The sequence below is a fragment of the Amaranthus tricolor genome, chromosome 6 (assembly GCF_026212465.1).
Source record: "Amaranthus tricolor cultivar Red isolate AtriRed21 chromosome 6, ASM2621246v1, whole genome shotgun sequence".
Taxonomy (NCBI): domain Eukaryota; kingdom Viridiplantae; phylum Streptophyta; class Magnoliopsida; order Caryophyllales; family Amaranthaceae; genus Amaranthus; species Amaranthus tricolor.
The window spans coordinates 29,042,466-29,057,139 of NC_080052.1; the positions used below are offsets into that span (position 1 = coordinate 29,042,466).

Consider the following 14,674-nt stretch of genomic DNA (forward strand, 5'->3'; position numbering starts at 1 on the left):
AAGATATTTAAAGTATACATTAAGGATACAGTAAGTTAGCATTAAGAATAATATAAGTAGGAATTAAAAATACAATAAGGAGGCATTAATCTTTAATGAGCTAGGCTAGAAATACGTCTTTCAAAGAGACCGTCTCTCAAGACACTAGTTGTATAATAGTATATACTATTCCTTCCAATTTACTTACCTTATTATGAATGACACAAAGAATATAAAAATTGAGTATAGTGAGTAAAAAAAATAAGATATTAGAAATGAGAGATAAATTTATTATGATAAACTAAAATGAAAATAAGGTAAAATGAGTGAATTATGGAGAGTATGAGTGATTATATACGTTGGTCTAACTGGTATGTATGCAGTATCATTAAACGTTGTATTGATTGAACTTATACAAAATCCATAATACTAGTATTTAATATTTCTAATTGTTATTTTTATATCGTCCTAAGAGATAAAAATAACTTTTGATATTATATTTATAAATGCCAATGTCTTAATCCCGGGTCATCCTTAGAGAGAGAACTAAATTGAAGCGTATAGAATTATTCTAAGTGCAATAAATTCTAACAATAAAATATTTAGAGTTCTACATAAATAATTTTTCCAAAATAGTAGTAATTAGATAGTACTCGTGCGATGCACGGCTTTATTAAATTTTTCGAAATTTTGCATTATAGTTATATCGCATTTCGCTCTTAGTTATATACAACATACATTGTTTGATTTATATTTTACTTTGTATTGTGTGCGTAGATGATTTTGAAAACTTAGTTCATGACAAATAACTCACAACAAAAGACAAAAAATTTGATTATATATTTAATATATTTATATTTGTACTTCTATTTGTTTATTTTGAATAAAAGGGCAAATGTTTTGTACATAAAGTATACAATACAAAATTATGAGTATGTTTAATAAAAAAAGTTTACATACCAATTTATCTAACAAAAACAAATATTACATTAATTTATATAACACAAATTCTTGTGAGAGACGGCCTCTTGGAGAGACCATCTCTAATTGGGCCTGCCCATCATCTATTTTTTAAATTATTATAAGTAGGTATTAAGAATAATGTGTAAGTAGACATTTAAGATAATAAAAGTAGGCATTTAGGATAGGATAAGTAAACATTAATCTTTAATGGACTGGGCTTGATACTTCTCTTAAGAGACTAGCTGTTTATATAAAGTATTACAACTATTAAATAACACACTTCAAAATCAGATTTAACATAAATATCTATGTAAAATTATTTTATAAAAGTTTAAATAAAAAAAAAATTGTTTGTCATAAAAAATATAAGTGAGTTACATAAAGATAGTCACAATCTAAATCATATTAGAATTAAGCATTGCATTTAAGTAACCAATAATAGTATAAATTAAAAATATCCAATACACTTAAATAATACTCATTTAATAAATAAATTTTCATAAGATTTTATAAATAATTTAAAAAGATGAAATAAAATATATAGTTTTCTAATACATTTGACTTTAAAAGTATAAAATCAATCAATATGAATGATATTATAGTCATAGTTATTAGAAAGTAATAAAGTCAAAGATATAAATATTAATCATAATAGCAATGACATTATCATTGAGTTTTGAAAGAAAATTTTTTATTAAGGTTGTGACGTGTAAATAATATTAAATAATGATGATAGTTATAGATTCTTTAACTATTTAAGTATTTAAGTGTGAGAAATTCAATGAAGATCACATCCTTTTATAAAAGACATGGAGTACACGAATTACAAGTTAGTAACAAAGCTTCAAATGTATGTCCTCCTACATTAATTTACTCATAAAAAAAGAAGGGGGAGATCACAACGATAAACCTAATTTACCAAAACACTCTTATGCAACAAACTACAAATTAAAGTTCAAGTTAATTTAGGCTTTAATTAGCCAAAAATTACTTGCTACAAAAACAATTAATTAAGGGAGGGTGGCATATTTTAGTCCATTTACCTTTGTTTTACTGAATAATTTTTTGGTGAAGTCAATACCCGAACCCAATTTCCTCGTAATGATAGTTTCAAGGTAAGTTCTTTTCAATCGAGAAATATTAGCCTTTTTAAACATAACTACATACATTACGAGGATCACAAAAGGTGCGTTCTTGACTTCCTCCATGGATCGTACTATAAAAACCCAAAAGTTGTAAACAACGTACACTTCCCCTTCTCGGCTTATATTTTTACGACTCCTCTACGTACTAATCAAGCATACTGCAAAAGAGCATATACAAGAATTAATGAATAAATAAATTGGAAAATTAAATAACAATCATTAAAAGCAAAATAAATTATAAATAGAAGATATTGATATAAATTAATCCAAAGAGGTAAACTAATATGTGTTGTAGAAACTATAAACGCCTATAGTAGGTTAACAAACAGCATGAAACGTACTCCTATATTATTTCATTTGCATTCAAATAATAATAGTGCACAATTCGATCATATTCGGTGGTGAAGCACGATTTAAAAATACAATGTGGCCAAGATCGTATTTGAGTAGTTGCAGATTTCTCTTTCTTGGAAGATCCTTTTTGAATTGAGGTACACTTTAATCGCACTTTTTTTTATAACTATGAGATGCCGTCTTTCTTTCCTCCCCAGACCCTAACCATAGTTTTCTATGAGCGGGATAAACTAAATATGATGATGATGAATTTGATATAAAAAAATCGAATATAGGGCGAATCTAAATTTTAAATGATGGGTTGCACAACTTAATTACATGGTGTATATATAACAAGTCTTATAAAAATTAAGTTCTAAATACTCTTTGTGTCATTTTTTGTTTTTCTCGTTTATTTTTCGGACAATTTTCAAAACAAAGTTTAAACTTTAATATCTTTGAATACACATAATAAAAATTATTAAAAATACATAATAAATAAGTAGCACGTAATTTAAGTATAATAAACATAGATATTTTTGACATAGATATATTTTATCTAAATATGTACATAAACGAGATCTCACATAGATATATTTTATCTTCTAAACATGTGTCAAAAACATTAATTAAAATTTTCTCTCCTTAAGATGGAATAATCCAAATGAAAAAAACATTAGAAAACAAAAAAAGTAGTACGTAATTTAAGTATTAATAAACATAATAATAATAATATATAATATATATGTTAAAGATGTTTATGATCAAGGGAAAACCTAATATTAATAAATTGATTGTATTTATTTATATTCATTTCTAACAATTACTTCTATAATTTATTTAATTAGTAAGGAAAAATAGATTAAAGCTTTATTAAAAGTGAAATGTTATTCAAATTTATGATAAAACTCAACCATTATAGAATTATTCCGATGAATAAAAAAAATAAAAAGAATTTCAAGTAAAACATTTCAAAAGGGAAAACATTGATATATTTGTTAAAGAGCTTGTATACATTAAGACCCGCATAAGAAAAGAGTTGGCTGAATATAAATTTCATGAAAAAATTTATAAGTTAGTCAATTTCCCTCCAATTGTTCGATTTGGGATTACATGTGGGTTATTTTTCCAACAAAGACGAATCAAAAGTATGTAATTGAGATGACTAACCTGCATATATCCATGAAAAGCAGATGAATGGAGAAGTTTGATTAAGCAGTATCACCAGCAACAGCCGCCTTAATCCTTTCAACAGTGCACTTAATCAAACTATTAACAGTAGCAACAGAACCCAATGACAGTTTGGCTGTTGGAACTGAATCCACGAGTATTTGGAATGCAACAGTTAGCAATGAACCACCAGACCCGACTTCCATGGACCCAACAGACCCATCGGGTAAAATGGCAAATCCAGATGGTAAGAGAGCGACATAATCAGGATCACCACCATTCAAAACTACGTTCATGGCAACAATGTCAACTGGTGCATATATTACATACGACCCTGTTGCATCTGTTGTACTTTCTTGGAGTATTAACATGTTGCTTTGACTTGAATTTGCACTCTACATTTTACCACAACTCATTTTATGTTACCATATATAATGTGGAATGTAAAATACATGAGTTCATAACAAAAAATATGCCCACATGAGATTGCAATACTAACGATTCATATGAATATTAAAAAATTAATTTTAGTAAGAACAACTAAATCAGTATTTGGATAGTTTTAATAAATAAAAGAAAATGTGAGGATGATAAAAATAGTAAGAACACTGTCTGAAGTATAAATGTTGTGAAGTAGAGACAGATCAAATAGAAAGTGTGACAGTTTTTAAGAAAGAGTACATATACAAATGGATAATTCTATAGTGATTAATAATTAAAGAATAATATTATTAAAAATTTACGTCAAATAATATTATTTTTTAATACTTTATGTAGTACTTTATTTCTAAAAAGTTAGGTTACAATAGAGGTGATCATTTAGATTATCAGGTGACTAGTCAATTTCAGTTCGGTTCAAAATCGGATCTTGTGTCTTTATTAGTTTTTACATATTTATTCTAAATCATTTTTTAAGTCATAATTAATTATAAGATTTGGTGAATATCGAATTGTCGAATCTGCTTAGAACGCATTAGGATATGATAATTGTAAAATTAAATAGCTAATTGAAAGTTTCAATGAATGGAACTCTTACATTCACTCTTAGAAGACATACACAGTTCCCTGGATCACGACCATTTGCTATGTGAGCCATTTCTTGGACGAGGCCACCATTTGATAGTATATCCCACTGTAAAAAGGACAATTTATTAACTTTATAATGATTATATTAATAATATAACAAATGAAATTAAAATACTCAAGTTTAGATAAAGCTTCCACTTTAATTTTATAGGACAGAGCAAATAATGTTAATTGGCGTAAAATTGTGCTAAAATACCTCACTCCTAGAATTCTCGTCACGAAGGAAATCAAAGACACGTTTAGGAGAAACAGGCATCCAAAAAGAAGTAGCAGCACTAAGAACAATGCCTGGTGGTCTACCCGGATCATCCATGCTCTTTCGGGTCATCACCCGAACATCATCAGCTCCACTACCTGATAATGTTGTCCACGTGTGGGCTGTAGATGCTCCCACTCCAGCACAGAAGCTCATCACCATCCTCTCTGCTAGTTTCAGCATACTCTTTCTCCCTTCAGCACTTGTTATTACTGCCCAATATTTCAAACAAAATGAATTTATAGCAAAATCTATTGGCTAATCAATTATAGATGTAATGCCAAAATAATGTCAAAGTCTTAGTTTCAAAAGATTTAGTTCGAGAAATTGAGAATTTAAATTGAAAATAAAAATATCAAAATTCAATAGATAAATATTATTTCAATCTTTCACTTTACATTAGGAAATTTGGATACGGTTATAATACTTAAGTCATGTTCCAGATCATTTAATTAAAAATATTATACTATAAATAGTAAGTATTCAATTAGATGAGTGTTTGACTGATAATATAATAATATTTTCAATTCACCCAGTTTAGGAAAATGACCCAAGGTAAAAGTTACTCCAAAGGCTAATACTTACCACCACCTTCTGTTGCAGGAATATTGGTAGCCATGACACTAGCAAGCCTTTCACACTGCATATCTAAAGTAGATACCCAACGTTTTGCTCCAAAGGCTAGTCCTGAGTTTACTAATGCCCTATATATGTTATGTACTGCTCGATCATCCACTTCCACATGTTCCACCCATGTCACCTACACAAATCATATTAATATATATCATCTTGATGTCATTTAAGGGTTACTACCTAAAACTTAGGTAGAATACATGCTCAAAACCTAACCTTTGTAACTCATAGAAATTATTTTAGTTCACCCTTAATATCAACGATATATAAATAAGAACTCTAAATGATTTAATTAATGAGTCTTTTTTCTTGGTAAATTATAAATAATTGACTTATTGAAAATTGACGAAGTACATTAATCGATAAAGCTAGCTATACCTTAGAGTAACCATTGGGCAACTCTTGTATTAAGCAACCGGAAGGCCTTCTACGACACCTTGGAATAGGGCAAGAACGCAATCCATCCAATGAAACATCAACCACTACCCAACTACCGTCCGCATTTTTCTTACAGTATCTTACAAAAAAGTTCTCACGTGTGGGAACTAATGGTGATGGGACTTGAAACTCTGCTGTCATCTGTTAAAATCAAAACTTGTTAGTTAATTATGTCTTTGTAACAATAATATTTCATTATCTCAATTTCATTCAATAGCTTTCACTTGAGGTGGGGTTTAAAAAAGTCAAATATACGCAATCTTATCCTTGTTAGTGATAATAACCTAACAAAGAGGTTGTTTTCTATTAATCGATTCCTTAGTAACAAAAATCATATGCAACTTCATATAAATCAAAAGAGTACACATGATTAATTTAATAAGCCATTTTATTATAATCCATTATAATTTAAAACCAAATAACTATTATAAATTTTTAGCCTAAAAAAAAATAAGGTAACTAAATTAAATTATACTGTACTTTTTATATGTTCTAAACATACTTTACCTTGTAACATGTTAGGATTAGAATTCTGAAAAATAATTTTCTGTATAATGAATACATACCACTTGTAACGCTCCATTGTAATTCCCAGCCACTCCAGTTGACAAAACATCTAGAGTCATTGCTCTTGAGACTATACCAGAGAACACACATGACCATTGATTCTACAGACACAAAAAAATTAGTTACATTACTCAATAATACTTATTAGATTTTTATGATTAAAACTAATAATATATTACTCAATCAATAAAGATTAGTGATCCTATAGTCACCTACAAAACGGATTTTGAGACATAATTCTATATAATATGATTGACTTTTAAAGTCTGGCCACCGAAATTTAAAATAATAAACTTTTATTAAATTTATTATTTTGGTTGGGCTTAAAATCCAACTATAGAATTATTACTAGTAAACCATGCCAAAATGTATGTTAAACTAATACACATGTATTAGCCCCTTATATTGATTTTTTCATAAATTCTTAAATGAGATGGTGTCATGATGAGATTATCTATATTGGACTGACTCATTTATATTTAGTATGTGTGTTTATGTGATCAATAAATTAATTATATGAATCTGTATTATAATTAGACGGTCGCAAAAAAAACGAATTATTTTACATAATTAGATAGTTAGTGTCTTACCACATCCATGAGAATTTCAATCAAGTTCATATGATTCATAATAACAACAGCCGAATCTCTAGAAGCCTCAGATTTAAGACCTAATGGCATAGGCCCAATCCCACGAGGGAAACTTCGAAAATACTCGTCTTCATTAAGGATCTCAGTAGAGTTATCAGGGCTAGGAACCCACAAAGGTTCACCGGACTGAGCCATTTGAATGAGTTCTTCCATGGCTGCAACCGCCAGCTCAATGATCATAGGTTTGTCAGCCTCGGTAAGAGGAGCTACAGTTCGTAGGAGATCCCCTGCTGAACCTCCATAAATGTCACTTACCATACTTGATGGTGCACCAAAACTCCCAACTCCAAGATCAAGAGATGAACGTGAGTGTAGCCCTTGGTTTTGTAAATGAGGGTATGTCACTAAGGGCTTTCCTACGTACTTTGCTGCTATGCCTGATATTCTATCAATCTGTATTAACAATACTTAGACAATTAGTCAATGTAGGATATAATTAAGCTTAATTATAGAATTGAACTCATTAATTTAACCGACCCCAAATATTACTTGGGATTGGATTAAGATTTGTCGGAGGATATAACATAACATCTCCTGAGGTTTCAACCATTAGCTTAAACTTTTGGTTGATGAATTAGTCCCTTAACATGGTATATTAGTATTAGCGCTAACGTGACAATAAGTCATGTGTTTGAATCTCAACCATCGTTCATTTAAAGTTGAGTATTCAATGCCAGTTAAGAAATAACATGTATTGCATTCACACTTTTAGCTTAAGTGACTCTTGTGTAAGAGGGCATATTAGTGTACGTAAAATATCTTAAAGCATCACCCATCAACTTAAGTTTTTGGATGAGTTAATTTGCTCTAAAATTGTTGTAATATGAAATTGATCAAATAAGATCATTGAACATTTGATATCATGTCTTGATTCTATATGGATGTGTGTGTATAGTGTAAATATATTGTACACATTACTTATGAGAATGATTATAAAGGAATATTTTTAAGTAGAAAACAGTGATTCTCATTTGATATATTTTGGTGAAACATACATCTAACAATATGTTATAATAATTACCAAAATGTCAAGTATTTATCAAACGCTTTATTTATATGATAAAATTTTATTTGATTAATCTCAAAACAAAGATTATTAATAGTAATATTAATAATTATTAATCATATTAAATTTACAAATATTAAATCTTGAAAAACTGTATTGACACGTGTGCCAAATTAAATGGAACACCGCACCTAAGATAGAATAGTATTAATAAGCATTAAATTAAGTACATACCTCTTCTCTAAGTCTAGCATTCTCAATCCTGAGCTGTTGCTCATCAAAAGACATCTCACCAATGGCAGCAGGACCTCCACAATTTGGACAAGTAGCATTGTTAAGTGCTTCTTTGTACCTAATGTTATCAGCTCGAAGCTTTTCATTCTCAGATCTAAGTTGCTGATTCTCTGATCGTTCATGTTGGGCCTATAATCAAACAAACAAAACCCAATGACATATTTCATTTATTTCAAATATTATGTAACAAAAATTATAAAATAAGATAGTTAAATGACTTGCTAGATTTATTTGTCATAATGCAAATTCAAAGGGACAGAGAGCAAAAAAAAAAATTGAGTATAAGAGTAATGGTTATAAGGAAAAATGTGAATAACAAAACAAGTTAATTGATGGTTACTTTCAGTAGTGAACATTTAAACTCAATAAATCCTTCGCGAATCTCATATTGGTGATTATTTTTTTATCTTTTTAGTTATATATTATAGTCGATTTTATGTTGTTGAGATTAATGTTCTGACATTATAATATTTTAGTTTATCACTATATGTATTATTGACTATTAGATATTTTCTTCTTAAACTCCCAACTTATCTTAATTAATTGAAAAGGAGAATTAATTAGTAAATATAAACTAGTGACACAATGAATTTGTCATTTGCCATTTGGTCCTTTGTAAATTATAGAAGTGTAAAAAAATAATTGTTGCTAATAATTTAATCGTACATCACAAAAACAATAAGCTTTATTTCAAAGAACTAACAATAAATTTAATTCCATTAATTAATCAATGAATCTTTACCAAATAAACCTTTTATGGTCAATTATTAAGAGTATATTAAAATTATTATTTCATTAAATTTCAAAGATATTTGCCATTTAATAATTCCGTATCAACAAAATTCACGCTTTAAGTAACAAAAGAAAATATTTAAATTTAAATTCACATTTACATTTATATAATTAATTATTGAATAAACTTAGATTAAGTATAAAGATGATAATATAAAGATAAGGTACATAATAAAAAATACGATAAGAAGGTTCAGTCTCCTTCATACCTTCATTTGAGTGCGCTTGTTTTGGAACCAAAACTTAACTTGTAAAGGCTCCAACGCTAATCTACGACTTAATTCTTTCCTTTGCTTGTCATCAGGGTGAGGGCATTCCTTGAAGAAACTTTAATTTCCACCACCAAAAATTATATCAAAACACCCATACAATTAAATAACAATATCACACAAATTTCTACCTAAATTTCTATAACTATCTAAAAAAATTATACACTAAAATTTAGAAAATGTAATTAGAAAAATCCACTTTTAAGTAATTAGTTTATAATTATAAAAATCTCACATTTTATTTTTTCTATAAAAGTTCGACTTTTGCATTTTTTTTTTAAAAGGAATTTGTGACTTGTACGAGTATTTTCAAGAGAATTTGACGTTTAAGACCTTTAAAAGAAAATATGGTCACCTAAAATGTATTATTAAAATCAAATTTTCCTAAAATTTAAGTATTAAATTATGATTGATTACTTTTAAGCCTTTATCAATTTCAATCAAAATTCCATAATTCTAAATAGTTTGATCGATATGCTATTTTATATTAAAACTATTTTAAAATCGAATGGTGCAAATAAAATTTTAAAATTATGAAAATTTCAACTTTCGTCAAATAAGATTTTAGTTTCGCTTTATTTATTTTTTTCAGCCTACCATGTAATAAAAATAAAACTTGCTTAAATTTTTAGAATGAGAAAATTGTAATGGTTATCTTAAAAAACATTCATTAAATTCCCATAAAATGACTAGTAAATTAATAATAAAATCATCCAACAATTCAAGAATAATAAAATAAAATTAAGAAATAAGATTATTTACTCACTTCTCCATCTCCTGAATCTGGTGTTGAGTATGGCGGTGATACCGTTTCTTCTTGGGCCGTTGATTCGGATCTTGATCATCACCCGACAGACCCTCCAAATTCTCAGTAGCGGATCTACTACTTTCAAATTCATCATCTCTCATCTTCCCCAAATCATTGTCCGGATTTTTATGTCCAGCAGCCATGTCTAGTAACTGGTGGTGCGTTTCAAACATATTTGGCTGATACATAATTTATTATTTTTTCTTCAATTTGATTATTATTTTCTCTTAATTTCCTTATTCCTTTTGTTGTTGCTGATGAATTTTCACTTCATATGATCTACATGTATATATATAGATAAGAAATTGATATCAACAAATTAAAAAATAAGAATTAGTATAATTTTAGATATTGGGGTTTCCAATAGGGTTTACAAAAATGTGATATTTTTCCTCTTTTGGTAAAAAAAAAAAAGATTTCTTCTTGGAAATGAAATTTATTTTTTTAATAATAAAAAATTAAAGAACAATGCCCAACTCAATAAACCTAATTAATCAATTTAAAAATAATACTTTATTTGACTCTATTTATCCGTATAAATTATTAAATTTTTCACATAAAAGAAGAATTATTATACCTGAGAAAATTAAATTCTGTTGAATTCAACCTTCATATTTCCATCTACCAAAAGAGAAGAAAATGGGATTGAATAATTGAAGTGAAACAGTATTTAGTAGTTGAATACTGAGTGTAACAAAAAAAAACCCTAATGTCTTAAAGAACAAAGTTTGTCGTTTTATGATATCTTTATTTTAGTTTTTTTTATTTTTCTCTCTCATCTGTAATTTCTGGGATGACTTTAGCTCTACTAGATTGACTCGTGGAGGTGGTTTCTGGTTTTTATTTCTCACTCTTAGAAGTATATACCCTTTGACTTATGTCTTACTAAGTATAAGAAATTAAAGTGAAAATAGTAATTTAGTAAATTACTGTTATATTCCATTTATTTTGCACAGAAAACGGATATTTATTTTTTTCACACTATCTAATATACTTATTTAATACTTAATATCTCTCAACGAAATATTATAAAAAGTGAATATTAATAATCTTTACATTGAGACGAGTCAAATAAGATCTCACTTGGCTATATTTTAATTTATAGATTATAAGAATAAAATACAAATCAACAGTAACAAAAAGTAAATGTTTCATTTTCTATGAACCAAAGGGAGTATTATTTTAGATTACGACGTGAATAATATAATATAATGTAAGATTGATTATGATATAAGATTATCTTTTGCGAATAATAATAATTTATTAAATATTTATTGGACATTCTGGATGTAAAATTTCCTTGTCAAAGTTAGCTTTAGAGCCATTTGGATCAATTTCAAATTAGGTGTTTTGAGTCGATTTCAATTAAGTTTTGCGTCCACATCGGTTTTAACATAATAAAATTATTTTAAATTTATTTTGAAGTTGGATTAAAGTTATGTTCAAATAAGTAAGAAATTTCAGATTATTGGATCTATTTTAAACAATTAATATATTTGTATGAGTTTAATATTTTAATGTAAGAGAAACATATATATTTTTAAGACGGAGAAAATAATATTTTTTTAATATAAAAAAAAAATAAAAATAAATGTGGGTTGACAGTGTGAAAAGGGCTTTGACATAGCACAAATGCCAAATTAGTCATCTTTTTTTTAGTTTCGTATTTCAAATTATTGATTTGCCTTTGACACAGAATATAACGCCAACGAAGATCACGTCTTCTCAACTCTTCGTTCTCTTTCTCTCTCTAGGAAAAAAATACGTAACAGAAATAATAGTTCACATTTTTCAGTTTTTCTACCACAATGAAAATCCTCTACAGACAATCGGATTAATGATAGATGATAAATTTATAGTGAAAATAGAACTCATACATATATAAATGGATAAGAGAGAAAGTCTTCAACTGACCTTTAATTTTCAGGTTTACATTATTTAGGTTTTAATGTAAAGCTTATAACATTAAAAATATATATAAAGTTGATGAAAAATGTAAGAAAAAAAAATAAGTGAACCACAAAATGACTCAAATCCCTTATTCAATCGAAAAAAAAATATAAACATTCATAAAAGCAATGGTTTCTCCTTTTTTTGTGTTCTTATAAGAAAAACTTACATGCGCACACACAAACACACACGCATGAATTAATATAAGAAGATATAAATAAAAAACACAATAAGCAACAGGAGAGAAAATTAGTAGACTTACCAGAGGAAGAAGATGAGGATTAAGATCTGGATTCAAAATTTGATGTTAAAAACTTGAAAATGATTTAAGGTGGAGAGAGAGAAAAAGAAGGGTATTGGAAACAGGTGGAGAAGGGAAGTAGAAGCAGAAAGGAGTAATTGCAAAGAGTGTATAGTTTTTGAGAGAGAAAGAAAGAATGGGTTAGAGGTAGGTTGCAATTTGCATTTATGGTGGTGGGGAATGGGGATGAGATAGTAAGGTGCTGTAATTGCTCTTCCTTACTCCTTATTAAGAGCATATACATACATACATATACTGTACATATATACATACATGGGGATACAAAGAGAAACTTTTTTTTTTCCTTTTTTTTTTAATGAATTTAATTTCCTTTTTTGAAAATTAATAATGTACTCTATTATTTTTAGGTTTTTTTCCTTATAAGAAATTGTATAGCTAGGATTATGAGTTTTGATTAAAGTTCATCATAGAAAATTACTCTCTTCGTTCTCTAATATTTTTCTCATTTAGAATATTCTACTTTAAAAAGAGAAAAGTTTGACTTTAATTTTTTAGAGATATATAGAAGAAATAATATATTTGTTTGAGATCTTGTTGGATTCGTATTAATTTATACCTTATTATTATGCATTTTTTGTAATTTTTTATGATGTGTAATTAAAGATATTTAGGCATAAATATTATTTTGAAAACTATACATAAAGTAAACGGGAAAAACAAAAAAGAAGGGAGAGAGTAATTGTTTGTGATTTTTTGTTAGCTATGTTATATTTTTCAATTCTATCCTTAATATATTTCTAGGGTATGATTATTTTTTAATGAGTATTGAAATAAAAAGGGTTGAACAAAGATTTTACATGATTGAAAATAAATTTAAAATTATTTTACCAATACTTAGTTATATATAAATTATTTATTTACATTTTATTGGATGAAGCAAATTCCATCTAATTAAGGATAATATAATAAAAATCTCATCTTAAATTTTTTTTTATTAAGTTTGTGTGTTTTTTTTTGTATTATTTTCTAACTTTAAGTAATTTTTAAAACTAACTTTTACTAGATTATTCTTAATGAGTATCACTAATAAAAAGTGTCCTAGATACTTTATATAAAATTGAAAAATATATGAGTATCATCTTAAAATTAAAAAATCATTTAATTTAAATATAATAGCAAATCAAAAATTAATTTAAAGTTCAATTAAAATCTTATCTTATAAGTATATAGTTTCTCACAAAGGTATAATTGAAATTGTATAATTAATAATAAGATTTGTCAGCTTTCAGAAATAAATGTTTGAATAAGATAGGCCGATGGAAGAAAATTAGTAAGTGAAGGATAGCAAGAAAAAAATTCGGCCCGAACTTTTTCTTTTAAAATTCGGCCCGAACTTTTATATTGGAAAAGTGGTAGCCGACTACTTCAAATGTCCCAACTTTCTTTTTTATATTACAAGACGATATGCTAGAGAAGGGGAAAATTATGTAAAAATAAACCTAATACTCTAACTGAGACAAAACATAATTGTGATTTAACAGGGTCAACTCATTTACAAGATCACCATCATGAGTGACGGCTTAGGGCCCCTATAATTTATTTTTTAGAAATTATTAATGGCACTCTTGTGTTTTTGCACTTTATCTTTGGTACCTTTGTGTTTTTTTGATAATCAATGGTACCCCTAGCATTTTATGCTAATTACAACTGTGACATTATTTAAGTTTAGGTCGTTATTTTGTCGTTAAATCTTTTTAAAAACAAACTATGGTCAGTTTGTGTGAACCTTTCTTGAACCTTGAATAATGTCAAGATAATGGTCAAAACTTGAATAATGTATTGTAATTAGCATGAAATGTTAGGGGTACCATTAATAATTGAAAATATACAAGGGTACCAAAGATAAAATGCAAAAATACAGAAGTATCATTGATAATTTTCCTTTATTTTTTAACTTATGTAATTTTTGTTTATATATTGAAAAAGAACTACTATAATTATTTTTTCATAGATGAAAAAGTGATAATATAATAAATGGCAATGATTTTCCATAATTAATGGTCATTTGTAACC

The 14,674-nt window shown here is 27.4% G+C and overlaps 1 protein-coding gene across 2 annotated transcripts; it reads right to left on the minus strand.

Moving 5' to 3' along the window:
• Positions 1–1,663: 1,663 nt before the first annotated feature.
• Positions 1,664–12,853, minus strand: LOC130814638 (homeobox-leucine zipper protein MERISTEM L1-like). 2 transcript variants are annotated; one of them, XM_057680765.1, is made up of 13 exons: positions 12,602–12,853; positions 10,967–11,010; positions 10,348–10,668; positions 9,522–9,639; positions 8,461–8,649; positions 7,161–7,613; positions 6,570–6,671; positions 5,944–6,144; positions 5,518–5,692; positions 4,873–5,144; positions 4,627–4,722; positions 3,591–3,985; positions 1,664–2,245 (listed from the first exon to the last, which is right to left on the minus strand). In XM_057680765.1, exons 3-12 carry the CDS (start codon positions 10,575–10,577, stop codon positions 3,632–3,634), a joined length of 2,190 nt encoding a protein of 729 aa, XP_057536748.1. In that variant the 5' UTR covers positions 10,578–10,668; positions 10,967–11,010; positions 12,602–12,853; the 3' UTR covers positions 1,664–2,245; positions 3,591–3,631. The 2 variants fall into 2 exon arrangements, with proteins under 2 accessions (XP_057536748.1, XP_057536749.1); XM_057680766.1 differs by lacking the exon at positions 10,967–11,010.
• Positions 12,854–14,674: the final 1,821 nt, after the last annotated feature.

Coding starts and splice junctions, on each gene's coding strand:
- LOC130814638 (XM_057680766.1), bottom strand. CDS start 10,577: ATGTATCAGCCAAATATGTTTGAAACGCACCACCAGTTACTAGACATG. Junction 6,672..7,160: donor TTGAAATTCTCATGGATGTG/GTAAGACACTAA, acceptor TTGTGTCTGTAG/AATCAATGGTCATGTGTGTT. Junction 3,986..4,626: donor TATGTCTTCTAAGAGTGAAT/GTAAGAGTTCCA, acceptor GGTAAAATGTAG/AGTGCAAATTCAAGTCAAAG.